Below are 27,090 nucleotides of genomic sequence, written 5' to 3'. Positions count from 1 at the left end.
ATCCACAAATGATCTGAATCCGCCGCATCTACGCCCCTCCAGCCCGGGACACACTCTACGGGCGACTGGGGGGCGCGGCGAAATCTCCATTTCTTGATCACTCATCATTAATGAACAAAAGAAATGCAAAGTACTTACAACAATTACTCTCAATCACACTAGGGAAAAGAGGGCAGATACTCAAAGCAAACGACAAAGCGGGCAGAGCGATGACGAGCACGTCCTATCCACACACGGCCAAAAGCAAAAGTGATTTGTTTACCGCCGCGCGACGATCGGACAAGCAGTTAACTACCGTTCTCCCCTTGTTCGAAGCTTACGACCGTTCCAGCTGCCGCTAGCTACTTCCTATTGTTAAAGGACCGATGGTTTGTATTACGTATCGGAACAATATACAAGCTATATTTTATATAGGTTTGGTGAGCCTGAAACACCACACTTCAGACATATTAAATGTTCTTTGCAGCAACCCTTTGTCCCCAGCTGCACTGTTTTCTGTCTTTTATTGTTTATCTGTTTCCTTGGTCATGTCCTAGCCAGATGTCTATCTTTCTTTAAAAAAAACTCAGAGGAAGACTAAAATGTCTTGAGTTGTGACTCTGCATCAATATAATCTTTTTTAATTACTGTACGTATACATACAGTAATGATATGCCATGAAGGTAAATGAATAAAAAAAGCTTCTTTGGCATACATTTATTCCTAATAACAAAACTAAGCATGTAATCCTATACGTAGTACTAAGTTTCTGCCTGCACTCAACTCCTCTAAACATAAACTGTAGATTAAATCTCTTCACTTTCCACTTTAATGTATATTGTCTCTGGTTTCAGGTCATTCTGTAGTAGATCAGGCGATTCAATTTCTTCCTTAATGGCAAATTTACTTGGCACACTTTCAGACAGTTTATTCTCAGACTCGGCACAAGATCTCTTACAGGACTTCGATGTCATGTGGTTATTGAGACAGCCCCTCAGAGAAAACTCCTTTCCACATTCCTTACACTTGAACGATGTGTGAATAGCCAAGTGGCTTTTCAGCTCGTCTTGATGAGGGAACTTCTCTTCACATTCGGCGCAATCGTATGATACCCGTTTGGTGTGTGTTGCAATGTGGCTATCGTAAAGGTCCTGCCTCCTGAATATCCTTCCGCAATCTAAACACGTGAATTTCAAGTAGGACTTTAAGTGCTCTTCCAAACCCGATTTCGAATTAAACTTCTTCCCACATTCAGGACAATGATAAGGTTCGGTTCCCCTGTGAATTCTCATGTGAGTCTTGAGGTTTCCCTTCTGCGTGAATCCCTTTCCACACTCCTCACAAAAAAACGCCTTCTCTTGCGTGTGCACCGCCATGTGCCTACGAAGGTTAGTTTTGCGGCTAAATTTCATCCCACACTTCACACAACTGTACGGCTTTTCTCCAGTGTGTATTCTGACGTGGACTACAAGGTCATTTTTATCATGGAACCCCTTTCCACAACTGGGGCAAACAAATGGCTTTTCTCCAGTATGAATTTTCATGTGACGAACATAACAGTATTTCCTGTTAAACTCTTTCCCGCATTCCACGCAAGTGAAAACCTCATCGTGGGTGCTCATATGAAAATCATACATAAATTGAGTGCTACACTCTTTCCCACATAAAGCACATATATGCATTTTGTCTAGTAAGTTATAAAGGCTTTCTACAGTTAAAGCAGTACTACTATATTATCCCAAATACTGTGTATTACAAGAGAATGAAGAAAGCCAACATGGCCCAATTAATACTGATAATCACAATACGTATTTCCTTATTTACCTATAGAACATAGCACCATACAAGTTATTTACTTGGCTACAGGAAAATCCCTTCCTCACTGTACGTAACAATGACCACTTGAAGTTCACACGCTGGTGCACCACTTTATCTGGAAATACAGAACAATTCTAAGAATAAACATCCCAATCAAAAGGAAGATTTATACTATACTGTCCAATACGCAGATAAAGTTGGGAGCAGCTGTAGTTTCGATTGATATTTATCTACTGTATTTATTTGAAAAGTAAAAACAAAGTATAGTATAAACTTGCATTAAACTGAAATCTTAAAAACTACTTCAAAAGTATTTAGGAACTAAATCAGTTGACATAGAGCAATTCTTTATACATACGAAACATAAAATAGAAAAAGTTTGACATAAAGCAATAGTTTAATCTAATAAACATGAAATGCTGAAAAAATACTATTTTTGTATAAGTACCAATCATTGCCTTACTTGGGGCTGAATATCCACATAGGTGGGAAGGACAGTTTAGTCGAGAAATGAGCTGTCACTAAGATGGTCATGGCAATCCACAAGAGGATGCTAGATTTCTTTAGTGTAAAGGTTGAGAGTTAATTTGATAAGCCTGTCTTTTATAATATGGCTAGGAGGCTGACCGATACAGGACCAGAGAGAACACATCAATCAGCTCGATGATGTACAACTGTTTGGAGTTCAGGCCAAGAATTGACTATGGTACTTCACCATCAGCAGAAAGAAGTCTCACCTCACCACAGTGACTGTTATCATTCAGTCCCAAAATGTCCACAAAGACTGTGTCACCCACAAACTCTGAGAATCCTCTGATCTCCTCATACTATCATCAAAGCTGATAGCTTTTCGTGATGAAAGCAGCAGTTGAGTGCTCAGGACCTAACCTTAGCTTTCACTGATGAAGACAAGCAAACAACCTAACACTCTTAACCTAAATTTTATGAAGGTTTAAATTTTGTTTGAGAATCTTTATTACAATGTGCGACCCTATTTTGTCTTTTTACTTTTTTACATAAAATAGTTTGGTATATAATATCACTCATGTGAACATATAAAAAACGTAAGACCAAGTATTATGACAGAAGCTGTCAAAAGGAAAAAAAATTAAAAAAAGTTTATCTCAACTAACTTACGTATACACAAACTGTGTTAAAAGTACCTGTACAATTAAATCATCATTCCATAATAAATAATCTGCCTAGGCCTCCAAAGTGAATAAGTCGCCATTACAGAATTACTGTATGTATTACAGCTTCACCCTACTCCCAAAAGTAGGTTACCCTAAGGTCACGTTTCTATTTCCATTTTTGTCTCTTGACAGATCTGCAAACAGAAGTATATTTGCTCAAAAATGAGCAGTTTACCTGCTTACAAAAGCATATTGTAAATAAACAACAAATAGTGTAGTGTGCCTGCAACTAGCACTAAGGAACTAGGTAGGAACCTGGCACAGGCTCTTCCTCCTCAGGAGCCACTTTATGATAAATCTAAGAAACATGCAGTTTTTCTGCTTACAGAAGCAGAGACATGATTTTCTAAAAAATCTATGGGTCAATATCCCCCAAAACATGTTTTTGCTAATTTACGTCCTCCCGTAAGGCTATTTCCATTTGTTTAATTACAATATCTGCTTCTGTAAGCAGATGAACTGCTCATTTTCTTCAATTTCTTCCACGATACAATAAAAATTCGATGAACCTGTTTGCTGATCTTTTAGGATTTATGCAACACAGTGAATTTGGACCCCCTAAACTGTAGGATTAGTGAGGTTTTTGCCCCTCAAAACCACGATTTTAAACATGCTTTAGGAAATAGTTTAATCTAGGCTTTATGCACAAAGAAAACATATAGGCATAACCTACCGAGGTTGTCATGATATTTAAAAACAACTTACTCTAGCCTTACCTAACCTAAGCTAGTAAACCAAACCTGTTAGGCTTTGCACGTACGTATATTTTCAAGTCCTGACCTCTTAAGTAGTCCCGTTGACATTATCTATCACATTTAACTTACTCAAGAGCGAATAAAAGACTTGAATTTATGAAATATTCATCCAAAATGAGGCTTAGGACTTTTAAAATATAAAATGAGTCCGTTTCTAAGTCCTGCCCTCTTTAAAAGTCAAGTTGACTTTACCTATTACATTTAACTTCCTCAAACACAAACAAAAGAATTAAATTTATTAAATATTCATCCAAAACTAGGCTTAGAGATTTTAAAATACTAAAATAAGTCCTTTTTTTAAGTTCAGCCCCTCTACAATGTCCCGTCAACCTTAGGTAGTACCCGTCGTAGCCTGGTGTAGGTATAACACAGCAAATAGATATAAAATACAACGTATATAAAATACTCTAACATTATATGTGGCGCTTAGGACTTCCAAAATACGTAAAATAAGTACTTTTTTTTTAAGTCCTGCCCTTCTCCTATGTCCCGTTAACCTGGCCTACCTATCACACGGCATAGATTGATATAAGACAAAATATATAAAATACTCTAATAAAATAACGCTTAGGGATTAAAAAAAACAAAATACGCCCAAACTCACATTCCAGGACCGACCCGTCCAAAAAAAAATATGAAATAATCCCTTCTGCGTAGGCCTAAGGAGGGTCTCGTTCACCTCCTCAGAAAGATCGTCTATAGAAGAAGCATCGCGACGTCCTTAGGGAGGGAGGTCAGACTTCCTCTTATATTTCTCCTCCCTCGCCCTTTATTTCGGCTTCAGGACGTCGGAGACGAACGACGTCGTTGGGGACGACGTCAGGTGACGAGAATGACGAAGGGCACGCGAAGGAAGCCGAAGCTGCTGCCGCAGGAGCAGTGCCTCTTTTGGCACTATGCCAGCACCGGGCCTTGCACAGTGAAGGGAAGACGGGCACGGGTGGAAGGAGGAGACATTTAACCTTATTTCATCTAAATCTTTTATATGTTTGTGTTTTTAATATAATATGAAGACACCAATGCCCTTCCTCAATTTATTTCGCATTATTTATCGTTTTTTCATGTCTGGCGGCTGTCTTTATCTCTCTCTCTCTCTCTCGCTCTTTTCTGAGGCACGGGTGGGGAAGACATTTTAACCTTATTTCACCTAAATCTTTTAGATATGTCTGTGTTTAATATAAAACAGGGAGATTTCCATTTCCAATGTCCCTTCTTCTGTTTATTTCGCATTGTTTTTTTTTTTTATTTTTCATGTCTTTTGACGTCTGTCTTTATCACTCTCTTTTCTGATTACCTGAAAGCTTTTTTCGGACATTAGTATCCTTTGCCGACATTTATTCAGGCGTGTTTTATGTTTTATGCAGGTCTGTTATTGATTATGTCATCTAGACGAAGATAAAATATCTCCTTCGTATCCTATCTCTTAATTCTTATCCCCCAAAATTCATCCCTATATGTTACTATTACGTCACTGACGACAATTTCATCTCATTCCGTTTCTCCTTTATTCCTTTCTACGACATCTGCAAGAAGCTTTTACTTCGTATGAAATGGTTCATTGGATTTTTCGTATATTTCCATTCCGTAGTTATTGGTGTTGCTTCTTCCTCGGGGTTATTGAGTTAAACCACTTTCCTTACTTGGAATACGCTTCGGCCTTTCACTGCTTAGCTGGTTTATGTTACCTTGTTCACAAGACTTAGCCCTTCCCCTCCCTCCTTCCACTGATTTTTCTTTATTTCTACATTCTCTAACATCATTCCAAAGTAATGTAGTTTTCACGGCCTTAAAGGCTTAAAATCCTTCGTACTAAAGCTACTTAGCCATTAAGTCTAGCTATTTAATCAATTCCACTTGGTTAATTTCCCATATTAATGTACTTCTCAAATGTGCGTTGTAATACCACCTTTAATTGGCATTCTTAATCAATAACTAAAATCAATGTTTACCATAATTTACATAAACATGGCAATAGGTTCTTGAAGAATTTAATTTGCAGTCACTCTCAGCTCTTTCAGATCCAGAGAGATATGCCTAATGTATTCTACCTGTCACCTATCCGTCATCTCCTCATGTACCTAAAAGGAGTATACTGGAATATCCCTTAATATATCAAGGAGGTTGAATTGAAATGAGAGAGAGAGAGAGAGAGAGAGAGAGAGAGAGAGAGAGAGAGAGAGAGAGAGAGAGAGAGAGAGAGAGACATCTAGTCTGTTTATGCAATTGGTAAAATGGAATAGCTCCAAAATAAGTTATTCAAAAGATTTTCTTGATATTCAATTTCTGTTATTAATTCCTTTGCAAATTTTACCTTGATCAACTGTTCATACGTTTATTTTCTATTTCTTGTTTTCAATTACTTTTCTTAATTTCCCATTTCAGGTTTCTTCGTAATTTCCACTCATCAAAATATACATACGTAATACTCACATTACCTTAGTTGTTAGTTTTGGAGTTCTGTGCCAGCAGAATCCTTTGTTCCTTGGGCAGCCTGTGTGTGTGTGTGTGTGTGTGTGTGTGTGTGTGTGTGTGTGTGTGTGTGTGTGTGTGTATATATATATATATATACAGGCAGTTCCTGGGTTACGACGGGTTCGGGTTACGACGTTCTGAGGTTAAAGCGCTTCTCAATTACATTACAATTTTTTAAATTGTCGTTGGCACAAGATGAAGGTGGCCATATGCCAGCAGGATCTAGCTCCAAAGTTAAAATAAATAGTACCCTATACTGTTTCTTCACTGTTAACTCAGCAAACGCTGTGGATTCAAAATAGAAAAAAAAAAGATAAAGTAGGCCAAAATAAAAATACAATTTCTGATACATATAAGTTTTTAATACAGGTAACCTCAAAACTTCCAAAGTCTAACATGAACAAAATAATACTGATCTTTACTGCACTAAATAAACATATTACATTAGAATTTACTTAATGCATTACCTGAAAAAGTGACCAACTATTTAACTAATTCAATTCCTGAGGGATAAGTAACATACAGAATGGAAGCAGCAAAAAATCAGCGCAAACATTCTAATAAAAAACTGGACAACCCTTTGTAGAGGGCAAGAACCTGAAAACAGTAGAGAGTCATCTTAAAGTGTGTTGCAATCGGTGAGGTACTTACAACCATGGGTATATTCGTACACCTTTGTTTCCGAAAGGTTAGTTACCTATTTTACACCAAGTTTTTGTGACTGTAACTCACACATATAGCATGTGAAAGAAATACTATGCCAGTGACTGTTAATAAAACACAATATAGCTCCAAGGATAGAATATTTTCTGACCAACAATACTGAACCAGTCACTCAAGTCATACATAAAAAAAAAAAAAAAGGTGTTATAAAGTTAGTCTTGCCACAGGGTATTGCCTCTTGGTTGGACGTCAGCCGGATAACCCCAACCCGCTACCATGACGTTATTCATGGCAGTAACCATACAATAGACAGTATCACTTTGCCCTCGATAGAAAGCAAACGCTGGCCCGGAGATTACGAGGCCAACACACTACCAACTGTACTAGCCAGACCAGAAGTGCTTCGTATAAAAATAAAATGAAGATCAAGGTAATGATCTGTGAATTTATATAAAAATCTAAAAAGCCTTGTGGAAAAATACTGGACTATGCATCTATATATTGTATCTAAAAACTGTTTTGTTTCCATTACAGATGATTATACAAGTTTGAAAACAACATTCAAAAATAATGATACCTTGATTAACTACAAATGATTTACCCATATGATTTATCTTGTACCACACTTTGCAATATTCAAATACTGAAGCCATTAAGAAATAGACTAGTTACACTGTAATCCTGTTCTTTAATGACTGTGAGCTAATAGGAAAAGGTGAAAATGATTTAGAACAATCATATACTACTGTACACTTATTTAAGGCAGAACGCTTGAACATGTACTGTACTGCAGTACTGAAGTCCCTGGTTACATGTGAATTCAATGTGCAAAAATTAATTTATGCAAGAAAGAGAATATTAAACATCACATTCTAAAAATTTCTAGAATTCGTATGTGAAGTTATAGAGTAAAGTGAAGTATTTTTTAATGCTTGTTTCAAGCAAAGTTTAAAATCTAAACAAGAATTGTATCATATAGCTGTACTAAAAAGAAAACATGTACTGTATAGTTTATAAAGCTTTTGTTACCTTGCACAAAAGGGGCTTGGAACAAAAACCTAGCAAATATATGGGGAACAACAGCATCATAATTATTCTAACAAAACTGTTTTCTTGTGAAGATTCTAATGGCTGGTCAAGGAATAAAGTCACTTACACAAAGGCAGTTATGTCTCATAATATCAATGCGGTACTGGCTTTTGTCTTTATACATAAGCGAAGTTTGAGATTCAATATAGCAATAATGACTAAAAATTTGCTTGGAGAAATATTTAAAAGTGTACAACCAGGATTACATTAGAAACATTCAACTGCTTATACTCTACTATTTTGCACTTTAAGTAATTTGTATCTTAAATCTTAATGTACAGTATAGTAGTAACTACGGAAACCAAATAAAATAAAATTTATCTGAGGTACACTGAGATATAAGGGAAACTTTCTAAAATACACTATGGTGAAAGTTTCTTACACCTGAATTCTGCAACTCTAAAAATTAGTGTAAAAGTTTGCATCAAAGCTTATACTGGAGAAATGCCACACTTACAAAATATATTACACGTTATAGTGTATAATATTGCACCAAATAAGAGAATCTTTTTTCTAACATCCAAATGCATTTAGTAATGGTTGAAGGCACAAACATAGTAACTACTATAGTAACTGTAAGCACATGGATCAGCAAGCTTATAAACATCTTATATGTGGCCATGAACTTCTAATGACTTTACAAAATGCAATACTTTAAAAGTGTAAAAGCACATTATCTGCTTTATAATTATTTTTAAAAATTAATAACTTACCATGACTATATTTTAAAAGTGGCTAGTATATAAAATATCTATAAAATGCAAGCAAAACAGGCAAGAGATTCCTAAGGCATCAACTGACTGGCAGCCTTAATTTGTGCACATATGTTTAAGACAAACGATGGCCTGAAGTACTTTCATGGCCTTTTCATGAAAGAACAATTAATAAAAAGTACAAAATCAACCTAATCAGTATTTCCCTATATACTCTCCAAAACTATCATGACAAAATATACATACTGTCTTTTATCAGGTTTCCTTATTTCAGAAGGAAACAATGTAAGAATGGAACTGGAAATTTGGATTCCAGAAGAATACTTATTGGGGCAGTGTTACATTTGGAATAAAATTTGGAAGAGTTTAACTGGACCTTGCACAGTCTGCTGGTCCCAATATAAACTGTAGCTTCATGAAGAAAAGTATGAAAAAATGCTTACAACATTACCATCCAGAATTTTAAATTCTAGGTCTCATGTCAGAAAATTATTTCCCTAAAAATTGTTCCTAAGAGGTGTTATGACACGGACAGTTGATTTTTCTTTTACGGATGAATGAAGCATCATTGAATTCTTATGAAACATGAAATAGTTTTAAGGAACTCAACCATTCCCATGAATATCATGTGTCCTGAGGAAGCATTGAGTATTATGTACAAATAACTGACACTAAATAATTACCATTATACGACAGTCTACAAAGAATACAGAGCCAAATTTCTAGATTTTTGCTCAACTGTTCCCATGGACTCATCTTTAGACAAGGCACAAAAAATGGAGCGAAGAAAAAGTTGAAAAAATTGGACATATTCACGAGGCCAAGAGCAGAGGGATACTGCAAAGACCATTCAGCACTTCTTACACTGAACTTAGCAAGGCACACTATGCTGTACCCTTTAACAACAACATTGGGTTTTCATAAACGAAATACAATCTGGACATACCTATGAAGTATCACTTCTTTTCCTTTAAGACCAATGTAGCACAAGATTTTCAGTCAGGAATCTTCAATAGAATGTCCGCTGAAATGTTCACTGAGAGCCCAAAACCATGGGTAATACTGTAGTAGTACTGTAATCTATGACCCTTCACTACATTTCACTGCATTCCATTTTAATACGTTACAAAGCTGACTTATTATTAACACTTTGAGGCTTCAGAAGGGGAACACAGGTTAAACCTCTGCCTTTTAATTACCATGAGGCCTTGAAATTAATAATCAACCACCTAAAATACCTACCAGGTAAGATTCATAAAAATCTGGGGAAAAAACTTTTGTCTTTAATTTTAACTGTGATTTGACCACCCTTTTGGGAGCTAAACTTTATATCTGTGGCTCAAAATCAGAGAAAAACATATTTTTTTTCCTTTCACCTGTGATTTTGACCAACGCTGTGAGAGCTAAGTTTTCTTGAAAGCTAACGTAAAGTATGTCAAGCTATAAACACGGGAAATTATCAAAATACATACTTAAAAGGTACCCTAACAAGTTTCATAAAAATCTTATAACAATTAAAGAGAGAATTAAATTAAGTATATCTTAGTTTTACCAGACCACTGAGCTGATTAACAGCTCTCCTAGGGAGGGCCCGAAGGATTAGATATTTTTACGTAGCTAGGAACCAATTGGTTACCTAGCAACGGGACCTACAGCTTATTGTGGGATCCGAACCACATTATATCGAGAAATGAATTTGTATCACCAGAAATAAATTCATCTGGTTCCACGTTGACCGAGCCGAGAATCGAACTTCGGACCACCGGTTTGGTAGCCGAGTGCGAAATCCACTTGGCCAACGAGGAACTTTAAAGCGAGAATAACAATTATAATTAAAATAGGCCAACGAGGCACTTAAAAGCGAGATTAACAATTATAATTAAAATAGTATCTTTAAATTCTGAATACAAGAAACAATTACAATGTCTAAGATCTAAATAAAATGCTAAACTTTTGGCCCTGGAACAGGCCAGTAAACATGAACAATAGGTAAATGTAATATATATTTATTTAAAATAGTAAACAACCCCATAGTAGTACTTTACCTGCCATTTTTCATCAAATTACCCCCAAAAATTGACTATACGTAATACCACCAATAACTTTCAATGTAATAAAAAGATATCTATACATATAATTATCATGTACAACCATACTACTTGCAAATTATTCATTACACAGAGAAATTGAATATTCATTTGCAATACTGTACAAACAGCACCTCAAACATGGATCACAGAAAACTTCATAAAAGCACAGTGTACTGTGGGGAATATCTCAAATAATTTCTCGACCATTATGTTAAACTAAAGGAAATTACCATGCAGACAGTACAGCGTACTGACAATTTCTGCACAGAAATAAATCTCTTATAATGTTCACATTGTAGATCATGCACCTAACATAAGCTTCTTTACAGCAATCAGAACTTTATCCAAAATTCTTTATGGTGATGTAAATCTCAAACATAACCGATATCCCTCTAGTGTTTACTGCATGCCCTTCACGGCCCATTTCTGGAAATCGTTGGTACCAATAATTAGGGAAGAACAAATCCCTGAAAATACTTTCTTTCAAACAATTAATTCTCAGATGACTTCTTTAATGTGTTTTACAGTTATGATAATTTACTGAATGCAGACTATATATGTGATAATGATTTAATTACTTAATCTTTGATCAAGTATTTAAAGCACCTGGATTCTCTGCTACATTAACTTTTCTTTATATCTCTGTGAATAAGATTGCATTTCTGTGGAACACTACAAATTAAGACATACTCTTTAGCTCACCATAAAAATTTGGAATGTTTTACAAAAAGTACTGTAAGTCTCAGCAACATTATTACAATTTTGAGTGACCCCAAGTTAAGTTCCTTGATATATCAGTCAAAGGACTGTCCACATTGAAAGTTTTGTCAAATAAGCTAATTCATTCTCTCCCTTGTAACTGCATACTCTTTTCCATAACAGTATGAAAAAAAAGAGTATGCAGAAATAAATGAAACAAAGTACAGTGGTACCTCGAGATACGAAATGAATCTGTTCCGAGGCGGCCTTCGTATCATGAGATTTTCGTATCTTGGAACACATTTTACATGTAAAATGGCTAATCCATTCCAAGCCCTCCAAAAACACCCCAGTAAATTATATTTCCAGGCCTAAAACACGTTCTAGGGTTACAATGCCAATTCGACGGAAGAAATATGACTCCAAAAAGGCAAAATACTGTACATACTTGAGTAATATTCAACTGCATGTAATGTTCAACCCCATTTTTACTGCATATATCAGGACTTTAGCATATGTCCCTTAGCAATAAGCCTAGCCTATGTTAGCGGTTGCTACTGTAGCCTAGTCTATGATTCTGACATCTAAACCTAAGAGCTAAAAGCTTAGAATATGCCAATAAAATGTATAAATAATCATTATGTACTCATTTCAAATAATTATTAATTAATCATTAACTATAATACACAAACAAACAAAAAACAAACCTTCCAATCGATTGTTTACATTCAGCTCTTACCCTTCTTACGAGTATCGAACGAGCGCCAAGCAATCATTTTTCCTAGCACACAGTAAGCCATAAATTGTCATTATTATCTCTCTTCAACTAATGAAACTACCAAACAGTATAATAACCATTCATTTCTATTCTTTATTCTATCTTTACCTAATGGAGATACCGAGTTACTGACAGCTATAATGAAACATATGTAACGTAATATTAAAACAGAAGAAGAATTCTAAAAAATACGTATTTGTTGGCTTCGATGATAGCAGTCTGATTTATTTTATATTTTATGATATCTAATTCACAATTTTTTTATTAAATGTACCTATTGCATGTACTCCATTAACTATAATAAACAAACAAAAAAAAGCTTCCAAACGTCTGTTTACATCCAGCACTTACGAGTATTGAACGATCAACAAGCAATCACTTTACACAGTAAGCCATAAATTTTCATTATCTCTCTTCAACTACTGAAACTACCAAACAGTATAATAACCATTCATTTCTATTCTTTATTCTATCTTTACCTAATGTTTTTTTTTTAATTAAATGTATTGCATGAATAAGTTTTTCAATTTACAGCATCCTTTTACCAATAGAATACTTAAAGCACAAGGGGTAGATGCTGACCAATAGGAGAGCAGGACCTTATGGGGTGACTAGCATCAGGAACCAATGGGAGAGCGGGAGGATGGTGGCGAGTTTACTAAGTTGGCGGCGTGGGAGTTTTAAAATTGTTCTCGGTGGTCCGGGCGAATCTCGGGACTTTACAGCAACAACCTTTCGTATCTTGAAAACTTTTCGTATGTAGAGCAGTAAAATTTTTCGCATTGGCTTTCGTATCTCGAGTTTTTCGTAAGTAGAGCCTTTCGTATCTCGAGGTACTACTGTACTATACTCATGGTTACTACACACAGTTAATTCACAATGTAGTTTAACCATATCTTCAAAGAAAGTTACTTTTGACAGGATACACAAAAATAACAAATACAGCCCTTGTTAGAGTAATACATATATCAACTCTAGTCATGACATTATGGTACCATTTGTAGCCATTATACCATTTAATAAAACATTATTCTCATCCTATTTAAAATAATTCCATCCAATTGATTAAGGAAACATGTCCAAGTTTGAATTTCAGAACAAACTGGCATGCTTACCATTACAAATGAAGAAACTTCATGGATACACAATCCACACTGATTCCTTTACTCTTTCTTTGACACATCTGCTGAAAAACCATAAGAATTCACAGGATAAGGAGGAGCAGAGATGCCCTAGGAATCTGTGGGATGAGGAGGAGCAGACGTGCCATAAGGATTGAGAGGATAAGACGGAGCACCTGGGCTAGCAGAGGATGAATAAGGAACAGAGGAGCTGACTGGATAAGGTAAGTTTCCTGGATTGGCTGGGTAAGGTAGAGAAGTGGCAGCACTATCGCTTGGTACAGGGTTAAGAGAATAAGGTGGAAGAATATCTGTAGCATGTGGGGTCTCTGAATAACAAGGAGGCGCTGAAGGAGCTACAGGTGGATTGATGTCGTACAGCGATGCCAGTGGAGGGGGAGGAGGACCACTGAACGTATCCACTCCTGGTGGCTTGTAGGGCAGAGTGTCATTTGATACAGGAGCTTGTCCCCCAGTTTCATTCGATGGAACTGAAAGTCCTACATGGGGTGTAGTGTTTGAAAAAGTGTTTGGAGTCACAGGGCGGGGTTCAGTGCTTGGAAAAGCACTTGGGGTCACAGGGCGGAATTCAGTATTTGACAAAGCACTAGGAGTCACAGGCCGGAGTTCAGTGTTTGACAAAGCGCTTGGAGTCAGAGGGCGGTGTTCGGGGCTTGACACAGCCCTTGAAGTTACAGGGCTAAGAGCATACGAATCAGTGTTTTCTTGATTGTTACTAATCCTTTCAAAGTTTGTAAATGACGCCGCTTTCTTCTTAGCATACCTGTGGAAAGTTTATTAAGTTAATTAATAAAAAATGATAAATGAAAAGGAAATCATACAAAAGCACTGCACCTACCGAATCAAACTAATACAGTACTGCCAATGGTTTGAAATGCTGGACAGTGATATGCCTGCAAAAAGCAAAATCACTAGTATTCTTATTTGTCTTACATAGTTCTGGCTTTAGATATATACACTTATTTTCATCACTGTGATCAACTATACACTTGTTCAATTAAAGTACTGAATTAAAAAACCAGCCTCAAAACACTGGTTCCTCAAAATTTTGGGAATGGAGAGAGAGAGAGAGAGAGAGAGAGGAGAGAGAGAGGGAGAGAGGCGAGAGAGAGAGAGAGAGAGAGAGAGAGAGAGAGAGAGAGAGAGAGAGACCTATATACCAAGAAAAATGGATTAAAATCTGACTACAAAATACACAACTCTCATATGTACATAAAAGCAGAACTTACTTCTTTATAGTCTTCTTGACCATGCAAGCCCAAAACACCATTATGATTATTCCTATAATAATGCCCACAATTATAGGACCAACTAGTGACGGTCGTTCAATAGCTCCACAATCACAAATCTCTTGCTCCTTTTTGTAAGTGCAGGGCCTGAAAACATAAGTGCATTTCACAGGCCAATATGTACTGTAGTCCCTAAAGGGATATTGCAGTAATCATTCCCTCACATTACCTATTATCTTAATGGCTACAGATTTTTACCCATTAACAAGATGTAACCAATGCAGTACAAAGCAAACCCTATATAGTACCCTGTATTTCTGAAGTTATGAATGAAAAATAGTTACCCATTGCTAGTACAAGAGAAAAACACAATTACACTACTATGAATCTTCTAGATAACTGACTATGAGTAAATTGGCAAAATTCACAGGTTCTGCAGAAAGCAGAAAAAATAAACCCTCTACTGCAAAGTTCTGAGTTTGGGAAGAATACCAACAAAGCACAGTGACTAAATAAAATATAACTGTGTCATGATCTATTCATACTTACCAAGGACACTGGCACTTGTGACTACGACACACCAACCCCGAGATGCAGTAAGAATCCCCTCGGCAATACTCCTCCGGCCTCCCTTCATACACTAAAAGAAAATAAAGGGCACAATAAAATGTCGTGTATCAGAAATTTTCTTTAAGCTGTGGCACACCGTAGACAGTACTAAACAATTTGGTAGCACTGCTTTCCCCATTTTACTTTCCAATCACTCCTTTTGTCCTTTATTCCCCTGGCTGTCATACGTCATCCTCATTATCCTACACATATTGTTTCAGTAAATCCTGTACATATTCTTTCATTTAACCCATTGTGAAATGTAAGTAAAAAGTTGCACCAAACTTCTTTAAAGTAATAATAATGAAATGGGGGTTTGTGGTGATCATCTTGGTCAAGAAACTTTTAAACATTTACTAAAGCAAGAAAATGATAACTCGTGCATTCATGAGACTTTAGGTATTACCTGTAGTGAGAATTTAATTTCCATTTGAACATTACACAGGTAAACAATATTGTGGAGTTAAGAGGGCTATTACCTACATCTGTTGCTTATATGAGAAGTAACTGTGGTGTGTTTTCATACATGGAAGAACAGAACCAACTTATGAAAAGTAAAAGGAAGGAAGTGCTGTGTCTGGTGACCAAACGGTCACTATAAATGCGGCAATCATTACTGCCTTTGATTTAGTCACATGAGAGCCTAGAAATAAACTCTAACTATACTCTTAGTCATCCAGCTGACCTCTATAAAACACCATGAAACCCCAGCCACAAATTGCAAGCAAAAGCGGCACCGATATATAACAAAATAAAAATAGAATACATACAGTACACACTCACCAGTTAAGTTTTGAGACTGTAGATAATTGGACAAGGGTTCACATTTCCCACTTGTAGTGTTAGGATGATAATTCCTGAAATCATCAGAAGAATATATACAGTGCATACTGTAATTAGAAAATTTAAACTCTGATGCCACATTTTTTGCATTAAACAGTTGACAAACATGCACAATGAATAATGAAGTCTCTTCCTTTTAATTCTATGTGACATCTAATAGAGGTGGAAATGTATACTTACTCAAAACATATACACAATCCATCTGAGCACACTGAGTGTTCAGTGATATTGCAGGTAATGGCTTCTGAACCCTTTACATAGCACCTTTCCAGGACATTTGCATAGGAGGCTGTAAATGACAAACAAATAATATAATCAACCACACAAATGCTCCACTTTTCCAGTATGTAAGAAATGAGCAAACATAATCTCCTCTAAAATTACTATACCTGTGACAGTAAATGATTCAAGTAACTACAAGTCTGTTGCATCAATCAAAATATGTCAAGTTGTTATAAGCATTTAAATTTCAGTGTATACTCTATATCAATTTTATTTCTGAAAAATTTGACTTTTTTCAACACAAACCCACTTTTCATAAGCAGCCTATTTTTTAGGTAGCATTTGAATCTCTCCCATGCATAACAGTTTTTCATCTAACATAGAAGATATATAGCAATATGTTAATTGCATACAGAAAGAGTATGAGCTTCTTGTATTTTTCTTACTTTTGTTTAAATTCTCTTTCACAGTTTATTCTTTACTTCTTAGTTTCTTTTCCTGTAATTGGCTGCATTCCCTATAGGATTCTACAGACTTGTAGCACTCCTTTTCCCACTAGGGTGGGTGCTTAGCTAGTGATAATAACTCTTATGGAGCAGGCACAGCAGGTGGCAGAATACACATCAGTAATTTATTAGGATAAATAAAAGGTGCCCAAATGAATGAAAATCACACCAAGTAGAAAAGATATGTCATGGAATGAAAGTTGAAAAATGATAAAATGACAGAGAAATACCAAAAGAATAAGCTAAATCCTGGGAAAGCAACACAGTAGTATTAACACCATAGTTGTATGAATGAATAACTTATCAGAATTCACAGGTCTAGGCCTGACAGTGCAGGCTTCTTGATATACTGCTTGGTAAGAGTTGGTATAACTGGTTTTCATAGCAGGAAAAATAATATTTTAATGATAAAATAAGGTTTCACATATACTTACCAAACAATTACATTAGCTGTACGATTTCTTACCTGGCAGTTGAAAACACAAATTTCCTGGGGGCAGTGGCGGCGCTGCCATTGTTTGTGTAGGTGATACAGATCCCGCCCACTTTTGGGAATACCCGGTACTGCTGAGCTAACTTCTTCAATTCACTGAGCCGCAACATCCATCTGTGGGGGGGAGGGAGGGCTCGGATTATGTAATTGTTTGGTAAGTATATGTGAAACCTTATTTTATCATTAAAATATCATTTTTGCATAAGTGACTTACCAAACAATTACATTAACTGAATCCACATTACCCGGAAGGTGGGTATATGGACAGCTTTCTGAACAAAATACACGATAATCATGTGCTCACATTATATATAATGTTTGCAGTACCTTTACCTTGTGAGAGAGCAGCTACAGGTAGATACGTACTGCCTCTGGTCTGCGCTTTCATCACATGTAGGAGACGTGGCAGTAATGGCCAGGGTCGTCCCTACTAATGGTGGGATTTTGCAATCATGGAAGTACACCGATGATTGACAAAAACATCAATAATTTGCCCTTGCCCTGGGCGAAAAGAATAGATAAAACCACACAATACCATCACCTACACAAAAAACAATATGATACCTTTAACCAGATATAAGGACGGGTGGGTACTTTGGGTACATGTAGCCCCAGGCTTCCCAAAAACTCAACAACCTCAAATCCAAGATGAGGAGATAGTAGAGGGAAAAACCGGGTCCCCCTATGCTTCCTCTCCCAAAACCATTCCCGCGACTGACATCGGTCCTAATCTAACACAGTTTTCGAAAGTAGTTTCTACCTCCTTCAAATAGTGCGATGCAAACACCGATTTCGACCTCCAGAATGTTGTTTGCATAATGGAGGATAGAGACATACTTTGTCTGAAGGCCAAAGACGTTGCTACTGTACGAATCTCGTGCATCTTCACTTTCAGCACCCTAAGAGCATGTTCCTGAGTTTGGGCATGCGCTTCTTGGATCAAACTCCTCAGGAAAAAGGACATTGCATTCTTTGAAAGAGGCCGAGACAAGTCTTTCACCGAGCACCAGAGTCCGTTCGACTCTCCTCTCAAAGTTTCTGTCCTAGTCAGGTAGTGTCTGATGGCTCTGACCGGACACAATGTCTTCTGACCTGACTAAGTCCGTTAAGTTCTTTATCCTGAAAGGATCCTCGTTCTTAGCAAGGAAGTCTGTTACATATGAACAAACTGCATTGTCCTGTGTGAAACCCACTTCCTTACTCATCGTTTGCAACTCGCTTACTCTTCCCGCCGTGGCTAAGGCGACTAGGAATAGTGCCTTCCTAGTTACATCTCTTAAGGTTGCTGAATTCAATGGTTCAAATTGGGGACCGGTGAGCCACCTTAAAACTACATCCAAATTCCATTCCACTTCTTCGGGCTTGAAAATTTTGGAGGAACTAAAGGATCTGATCAGGTCGCTGATGTCCTGATTTGACGAGATGTCAAGGCCTCTATCTATGATTAAATACTTATGTAAGCATGGCCCTATATCCTTTAATAGTCGAAGTGGCCAACTTCTTGGAGTCCCTCAGAAATAAAAAAAATTCCACAATTTCTGTTACAGATGTTTCAGAAGAAGAGATGCTCTGTCGTTTGCACCATGACCTAAAGACTCTCCACTTGGACTGGTAAAGCTTGGCAGAAGAGCTTCTTCTGCAGCTAGCAATAGCTTCTGACGCCCTTCGCAAAAAAACTTTTACTCTGACAAGGTTCCTGACAGTCTGAATCCTGTCAGGGCCAGAGCGGACAATCCTTGGTGATATCGGCTGAAATGGGGTTGTCTGAAAAGCGATGGGTTTTGTGGAAGTAGTTTGGGAAAATCCACTAGTAGACTGAGAAGGTCCGGAAACCACTCTTTCCTGGGCCAGAATGGAGCTACTAGGGTCATTGTCACATTCTGGTGCGATTGAAGTTTGTTTAATACCTCTATTTTCATCCCGAAGGGAGGAAAAGTGTAAACGTCCAGTCCTGTCCAATCTAACAGCATTGCATCTGTTCTCCACGCTAGTGGTTCTGGAATCGGAGAACAGAAAATGGGGAGGCAATTGTTCTTTGATGTGGCGAACAGGTCTATTGATGGTCTTCCCCAAAGCTTCCAGAGTCCATTCTGTTGGTAAAACCTGATTCACAAGACTCAGTTCGTCTGTAATCACGTTCATTTTTCCTTGGACGAATCTTGTAAAAAGGGTGAACCTCTTCTCGTTCGTCCAGGTGAGGAGATCTTCGGCTATCTTGTTGAGATAGAACGAGTGGGTCCCTCCCTGCTTCTGTACGTATGACAACGCTGTGGTGTTGTCCGAGTAGATCGCTATGTTCCTTCCGGTAACTAAATGGTCGAACGCTTGTAGTCCTAAGAGGATGGCCTTCAATTCTTTCACATTGATATGCAAGGTCTTTTCTTATTCTGTCCACAGACCTGATACTCTCTTGTTTTCTAGAAGGGCTCCCCATCCGCAGTCCAAGGTGTCTGAGAAGAACTGCAGGTCGGGGTTCGACACAACTAGGGAAAATCCTTCTTGTAATCTTTCCCTCGAATGCCACCAACGAAGATCCACCTTTATCTCTTCCATCAGAGGGAAGACTAGCGAGTCCGGTTGTGTCTTCCGAGACCAATCTGCTTTCAGGAAGAACTGAAGCGGCCTCATGTGTAGGCGTCCTACCCTGACAAAACTCTCCACTGAAGCCAGGGTCCTGAGGAGGCTCATCCATTCGAGAGCTGAGCAGGACGGGCGAACAAGAAATTGCTGGACTGTTGATAAGCAGGACTCTATCCTCTTCAGGGAGAGAAAAGCCCAAAAAGCTAGAGAGTCTAGTATCATCCCTAAATAGAGAATCCTCTGAGTTGGAATCAATTGGGACTTCTCTGTGTTTATTAAAATACCCAATTGCTGTGTCAAAGTAAGTGTCTTTTCTAAGTCCTTTACATACTGACGACTGGATCTGGCTCTCAGGAGCCAGTCGTCTAAGTAAAAAGCTGTGTTGATCCCCATCAAATGCAGTCACTTTCCCAGAGGAGCAAGAATCCAAGTAAATACTTGAGGGGCGGTTGACAATCCGAAGCAGAGGGCTCTGAACTGGAAGACTCTCTTCTTGAAGACGAATCTCAGGAACTTCCTGGAGCTCTGATGGATGGGGACATGGAAGTATGCATCCTTCATATCTAGAGACACCATCCAGTCGCCCGGTTGGATGGCCAACATTACTGATCGACTGGTTTCCATTCGGAATTTCGTCTTCCGGACGAAGAGGTTTAGAGCGCTTACATCCAAAACAGGTCTCCATCCCCCTGATGCCTTGGGGACTATGAAAAGCCTGTTGTAAAATCCTGGGGAGTTCTTGTCTGTTACCTCCTCTACGGCCTCTTTGCTGATTAGTTCTTCTACTTCTTTGGCTAAAGCCAAAGCTGTCGAGTATGCTGTCAAAAAGACAGGTGCATTGGACAGTGGTGGATCCTGCGTAAATGGGATCACATATACCTCTCGAAGCACCTGTATTACCCACTGTTCCGCTCCTCTTCGACTCCATTCCTCCCAGTAGTCTTGGAGTCTCGCCCCCATGGGTGTGCGAAAGATCTTTCATTCATTTCTCTGTCTTAAAGGGAGGTTTCTTGGTACACTTGGAGGTAGTTCGTAGGTTAGTCCTTTGTCTCTGCTGCCACCTCGACTTACCTCCTTGAAAGGCATGCTTTTGTAGAGGGGAAACTTTAGCTCCTGTCGCTGGAGGTTCCTTAGGTCTTCTCGCTGACTGAGAAAGAAAATCATTGGTGGACTTTTTCTCGAGGTCCAACAGTACATGCTGGATAGTTTCTTCTGGGAACAGGTGAGACTTACTCAAGGGGGAGAACAACAAAGCCGATTTTTGGTTCGTGGTTACTCCTCGAGATGTGAAGGAGCACAACTGTTCTCTCTTCTTGAGTACTCCCATAGTGAATAGGGCGGCCAATTCCCCTGAACCGCCTCTCACTGCCCTGTCCGCACACGACAAAACACTGAGCCAGTCCGCAGAGAATTCTTCATCCAGAGACTGGCAATCTTCAATTTTTCTGGCTAACGCTGCAATTGTCCAATGCAGAAAACTGAAGACTTCGATCACTTTGTACAAGTTCTTCACCAGGTGATCCAACTCGGGTGAAGAAAACAACACTTTTGCAGCCGAGAACGCTGCTCTTCTGTGTGAGTCCACAAGGCCGGACAAGTCTCCTTTGGAGGAGGCAGATACTCCCAAGGAAGGAACTTCTCCCGTCGCATAAAACCTGCAGCTTCGATGGAGGGTAGGCGAACGAAACCTTGCCTGACTCCCTCGTCTTAGCAAGCCACTCTTCTACTTCCTTCAGTGCTTTCTTCAAGAACTGAGAATGGACTGGTTTTGGTAAACCCGAAGACGCTGATCTCCTATCTTTCACGAACATCGACAGAAGGGATGAAGGTGAAGCTGACTCAAAAATAATCCGGATATGTATGTAAAAGGAACCTTAACAGACTAGAATAAGCTGAAGAGGGCTTCCTGGTCTTGAGTTTCCTCTTCCAACAGGACAGACGACACCCCCTCTTCTTCCGTCTGATTCGTTGTCTTCTTCAAAAAGACATTCAATTCTTGAATTTGATGTTTAAAGGGGCCCAAAGCGGAATCCTCTAACAAAGGTTTGGTCTTCGAATCATCCTTGGTCTAAGTCGAAGTCGTGGCTGTTGTACGGCTCTTCTTCGAAAACGATCAACTGGGAGTCGAAACAACACAAGACGTATGAGGCGAACGAGTCGAAACAACAAGAGACGTATGAGGGGAGCGAGTCGAAACAACACAAGACGTATGAGGCAAACAAGTCGAAACTCCTATCGACACACAACGAGGCGGGTCGGCATCGCAAGCGCGCGAGCGCTGTACCGCACAAGTGTCTATGACGATCTACCCGGAAGATCTGGTCCGGAGCGAAACTGCAGGGAGGTTGTGGACTCCAGTGCTCCTTGGATTTCTTAATAGGCAGCGACATCCCTCTCGCACACTGGGCATGTCTCTTCAATGGATGCGGCACTAAATCACTCCACACTTTTTGCCTCGACACAGGCGACTGCACTTCCGAGTCAGACGACAACTGCGCGTCACTGATATCTACGCCTTTCCAGTGGCATTTCTTAGGCACTTGCGAGTCGACTACGTCAACAGAGTCGGTGACTGACCGTGGGCAAACCCCCCCAGTTTCCCTTCGACCTCCGGTATGTCTTCTCCCGGGAGTTGGGGAGCGGGACAATGACCTTCGTCTAGGAGGAATAGGGGGACAGACAGCCACCTCCTCGGACACGACACTGACACTTGGCCTAACACTGGCCTTTTCACTTGACTTCTCTATGAAAGCACGAAACGACATCCCTAAATCCATAACGGATTTTGCCAAGAACTCAAATTTCTTGTCCATTTTGGACTCTAAAATGGAAATGGTGTTGGGATCGGAAACATGGGATACCTGGACTGGAGTAATTGGTACTGAAGTTGGAGGACTATCAATAGGTGAAATATTAGATAAAAGTGGAAAAGATAGTGACGGTTTGTTCGCATCTAAAGGCACAGGAGTTGTCTCTACTCTAGCTTTACTACTCGCCCTAAGAGCTGCTTTCCTTTTCCTATCTTTGTCCATTCTATCCAAATGAGCTTGAAAAGTCTTCCAACCTTGTTCATCTAAACTACGGTACTCATCACAAGTTAACTCCTTGCTACAGCACTGACCCCTACATCTAACACATTTGGAGTGCGGATCGTAACATATTTTAGCTAATCTAGTTTTGCAGCCACTGCTGCAAAACCTAACTGACGATGAACTAACATCAGACATCTTTGCATTAACTTGCTAATAACGAGGCAGCTAACTGATGAAGCAAAAATCCAACCAAGAAATTGTACATCACCAAATAGATATAATCCAAAATAATCCAAAATGGCGGCGAAAGTCGACTGCAACAACAAACCACCAGTGTTACCCCGTGGCCGGCAGAAAACGAATTGAAGAGTTTAGCTCAGCAGTACCGGGTATTCCCGAAAGTGGGCAGGATCTGAATCACCTACACAAATGATGGCAGCACCACCACCACCACCGCCGCCAAGAAATTTGTATTTTCGACTGCAAGGTAAGAAAGCGTACAGCTAATGTAATTGTTTAGTAAGTCACTTATGTGAAAATTGGTAGTACTATATGATTAATATGTTTGTTTTGAACAAAATTGCTGCTCAGAAACACATACAAAAGATGAGAACAAAGAGTACAGAGCAATAAAAAAGAAAGGGTAGGCCTAGTCAGACTGAGTGATCCAGCTGCTGGTACCCAAGGACTGATTGAGAGGAGAGAGAGAGAGAGAGAGAGAGAGAGAGAGAGAGAGAGAGAGAGAGAGAGAGAGAGACTTACCCTTTATGCATTTTTGATCTAGTGAAATGAATCCCTCCTTGCATCGGCACACACTACGATAATGTTTTTCAGTGCTAACACATTCTGCATTTTCAGGACATTTTTCTTTTTGGCAGTTGCTAGAGATCCAGCTATAAACTGAAGAAGCAAAAATGTAAAACAGTTCTACATATGTTGCACAAAGAATTTATATGATCAATGTTATACACAATTATGCATAATTTTATTTTGGCAATAGACAGGATAAATACAATAATGGCAGAACTTGATTGAAGTTGCTGAATTTTCTGATATGGAATTACTATATTTTATTGCCATCTACTGGGGTTAATTCTTTCCAAAATACAGATCAAATAATATTCACATTTATTCAGCAATGAAAACCCAAGTTAGGATTCTGTTACCCAGCCAAAACTATAAAGAGCATACAGTCACCTGAAGTAAAAAAAATTAAGATAAAAAATGTGTAACCTAGTTCAATTCTTGGGAGCAAAACAAGTTAGTCCATTTTCTTACCTTAACAGGCCCTTTGAAGCCCACATGCACAGCAACCAGGGTGGATGGCTTAATTTTCACACTAAATCTAAGGAAGAGCTCCACACTGAGTTATATTTTATTAACACAATCTTTTTACCAAATAATAGAGAAAGGGGGGTATATGATCCAGTACAGGGGAGATAATGAGAAATTTACCAAAATATGAGAAGTCTGCCATCCCTTGTTTATATCCTTAAGATAATTTCCAAGGGGCTTCTACTAAACGTGGTATCCTGTCGAGCTTCTCTGCATGAAAACATGGGAAAAGGCCATAAAACTCTCACAATTATTTCAATAAAATTTCCGAGCTACCTATCTCCCCTGTACTGCATCATATACAGTACATCCCTTTCTATAATGTACAGTCACAAAAGTTGATTACTAAACATTATATCTGGTAAAACTGTAGACAACTACCACAGCCTGGTCGCCATCAGCTGCCAACCTAAATACCTACTGACTTTATCTATATTTTTCCATTCATCCCCAAGAGGCTGGTACAGAACACAGCATCCATTTCCCTATACTAATCTGGTAGTTGCGAAACCAGAGGGGTGCAGTAGTAGTCTTCAGTTTTACCATATCTTCCTCATTAGTACTATTTTCACAACTGTACCTGGGAATGGAAATTTCGTAAAATAATGGTTTGGACGAAACAAACTTTAACCAGCACTCACTATCCATAAGTCCTCCACAGCTTGGTTGCAAGTTACGGTTATACTTAATTTCAAGATTTTCTATACATTGACAAAGGCCGTCTCTGCACTCCATCCGCTTGTGTATTGAATGGTACTCATCTGAACACTGATATTGGTTGCCACACTTCTTGCCAAGCTTCACATCTGAAAAATAAATATATACTTAGGCAAGAGAAACATATACAGGCAGCCCTCGGATAACAGTGGTATCAGTATCGGCTATCCGGTTTTAGGGCGCTTGTCTGGTGACGCTGTTAACCCTCTTACGCCGATTGGACGTATTAAACGTCGTGTCAAAATGTCTCCCGTATGCCGATTGGACGTATCATACGTCGGCTCAAAAAAGTTTTTTTAAAAATTCGCGGAAAAATACTTATAGGCCTACCAGGCGAAAACTTTTGTATCACGCGCCTTGGGGGATGCTGGGAGTTCACGGATCAAGGCGTTGTTTTGTTTACAATCGCCACGCAGGCGCGCAAGCGCGAATTTCTTTCTTATCGCACTAAAAAGTATCAGTGACACATCTCGGAAATTATTTCGTCACTTTGACATAATTTTTGCACCATTTTAAATTATCCTTTACATGAAGTATTATATATGAAAATGTGCGCAATTTCATGTAAAATACAACAAAAAAATACTCATGATTGTAGCTTTTATCAGTTTTGAAATATTTTCATATAAATAACGATAAGTGCAAAAATTTCAACCTTTGGTCAACTTTGACTCTACAGAAATGGTCGAGAAACGCAATTGTAAGCTAAAATTCTTATATTATAATAATATTCAATTATTTGCCTTCATTTTGCAACAAATTGGACGTCTCTAGCACAAAATTTTGATTTATGGTTAATTTATGAAAAAACTTTTTCCTCACGTTCGTGCGATAACTCTTCCGATAAAATTTTTCGTGCGATTATCCTAATGTTTGCACCCTTTTAAATTTGCCGTTACATAAAGTTTTATATATGGAAATGTGTGCAATTTCATGCACAATACAACAAAAAAACAACCCATGGTTGTAGCTTTTATCAGTTTCGAAATATTTTCATATAAATAACGTTAAGTGCAAAAATTTCAACTTTCGGTCAACTTTGACTCTACCGAAATGGTTGAAAAACGCAATTGTAAGCTAAAACTCTTATATTCTAGTAATATTCAATCATTTAACTTCATTTTGCAACGACTTGGAAGTCTCTAGCACAATATTTCGATTTATGGTGAATTTATGAAAAAAAAAAAAAAATTTCCTTACGTTCGCGCGGTAACTCTTCCGAAAAAATCAGAATTTTTTTGTGCGATTGTCGAAATGTTTGCACCATTTACAATTAGCTGTTACATAAAGTTTTATATATGAAAATGTGCGCAATTTCATGTAGAATACAACTAAAAATGATTGAAGGTTGTAGCTTTTCTCTTTTTTCGAAATATTTGCATATAAATCACGATAAATAGAAAAAAAACCACGTTTGGTCAAATTTGACTCTACCGAAATAGTTGAAAAACGCAATTGTAAGCTAAAACTCTTACGGCCTAGTAATATTCCGTCATTTTTCTTCATTTTGAAACAAATTTGAAGTCTCTAAAACAATATTGTGATTTATGGTGAATTTTTGAAAAATATATTTACCTTCACTCCGCGCGCCGATTCGCGGCCGCAAGTCTCCGAAATACGTACATCGCATTATCCTAATATTTGCTCCTTTTCATATTAGCCTTTTTATAGAGTTTCATATATCAAAATGTGTGCAAATTCATGAAGAATACAATAAAAAATAATTGAAGGTTGTAGCTTTTTCTATGTCCGAAATATGTGCATATAAAAAAATATATATATAAAAATTTTGACATTCGGTCAAATTTAACTCGTCCGAAATGGTCGAAATTTGCAATTCTAATCTAAAACTTTTACAGTATTGTAATTTTCAATCATTTGTCTTAATTTTGAAACAAATTGGAAGTCTCTAGAACAATATTTAGAATTACGGTGAATTTTTGAAAATAACAATTTTTTACGTTCGCGCGTTACGAATTCGTACATCATTTTGTGATAATATTTTTCTGGTGTTGCTTTTATTGTTTTACTATGTATTATATATCAAAAGGATTGAAATTTAGTGTACAATACAACGAAAAAAAAATTAAATCGTTAGCTTTGACTGTTTTTTGCACAGCGTGATTTGAATAC

The 27,090-nt window shown here is 38.1% G+C and overlaps 1 protein-coding gene and 1 long non-coding RNA gene across 3 annotated transcripts in view; both read right to left on the bottom strand.

Annotated features, from left to right (window-relative positions):
* Nucleotides 1-591: 591 nt before the first annotated feature.
* LOC135203759 (uncharacterized) lies at nt 592-4,942 on the bottom strand. Its single transcript, XR_010312016.1, has 2 exons — nt 4,350-4,942; nt 592-1,912 (listed from the first exon to the last, which is right to left on the bottom strand). It is a non-coding gene; the product is annotated as an uncharacterized LOC135203759 (long non-coding RNA).
* Nucleotides 4,943-6,563: 1,621 nt separating this feature from the next.
* The window catches only part of LOC135203757 (uncharacterized), a 51,420-nt gene continuing 30,893 nt past the window's right edge, over nt 6,564-27,090 (bottom strand). For both annotated transcript variants that reach the window (XM_064233707.1, XM_064233708.1), the window contains exons 2-8: nt 24,882-25,046; nt 23,668-23,805; nt 16,253-16,361; nt 16,013-16,086; nt 15,170-15,260; nt 14,621-14,767; nt 6,564-14,154 (exon numbers count right to left, since the gene is read on the bottom strand). In XM_064233707.1, the coding sequence (XP_064089777.1) occupies nt 13,482-14,154; nt 14,621-14,767; nt 15,170-15,260; nt 16,013-16,086; nt 16,253-16,361; nt 23,668-23,805; nt 24,882-25,046 (1,397 nt within the window). In that variant the 3' untranslated portion in view covers nt 6,564-13,481. The remainder of the gene's footprint in view (nt 14,155-14,620; nt 14,768-15,169; nt 15,261-16,012; nt 16,087-16,252; nt 16,362-23,667; nt 23,806-24,881; nt 25,047-27,090) is intronic.

Source organism: Macrobrachium nipponense, chromosome 36, assembly GCF_015104395.2.
Source record: "Macrobrachium nipponense isolate FS-2020 chromosome 36, ASM1510439v2, whole genome shotgun sequence".
Lineage (NCBI taxonomy): Eukaryota > Metazoa > Arthropoda > Malacostraca > Decapoda > Palaemonidae > Macrobrachium > Macrobrachium nipponense.
The sequence above is the reverse complement of the archived record's forward strand: the minus strand, read 5'-3'. Positions and strand labels throughout refer to the sequence as shown.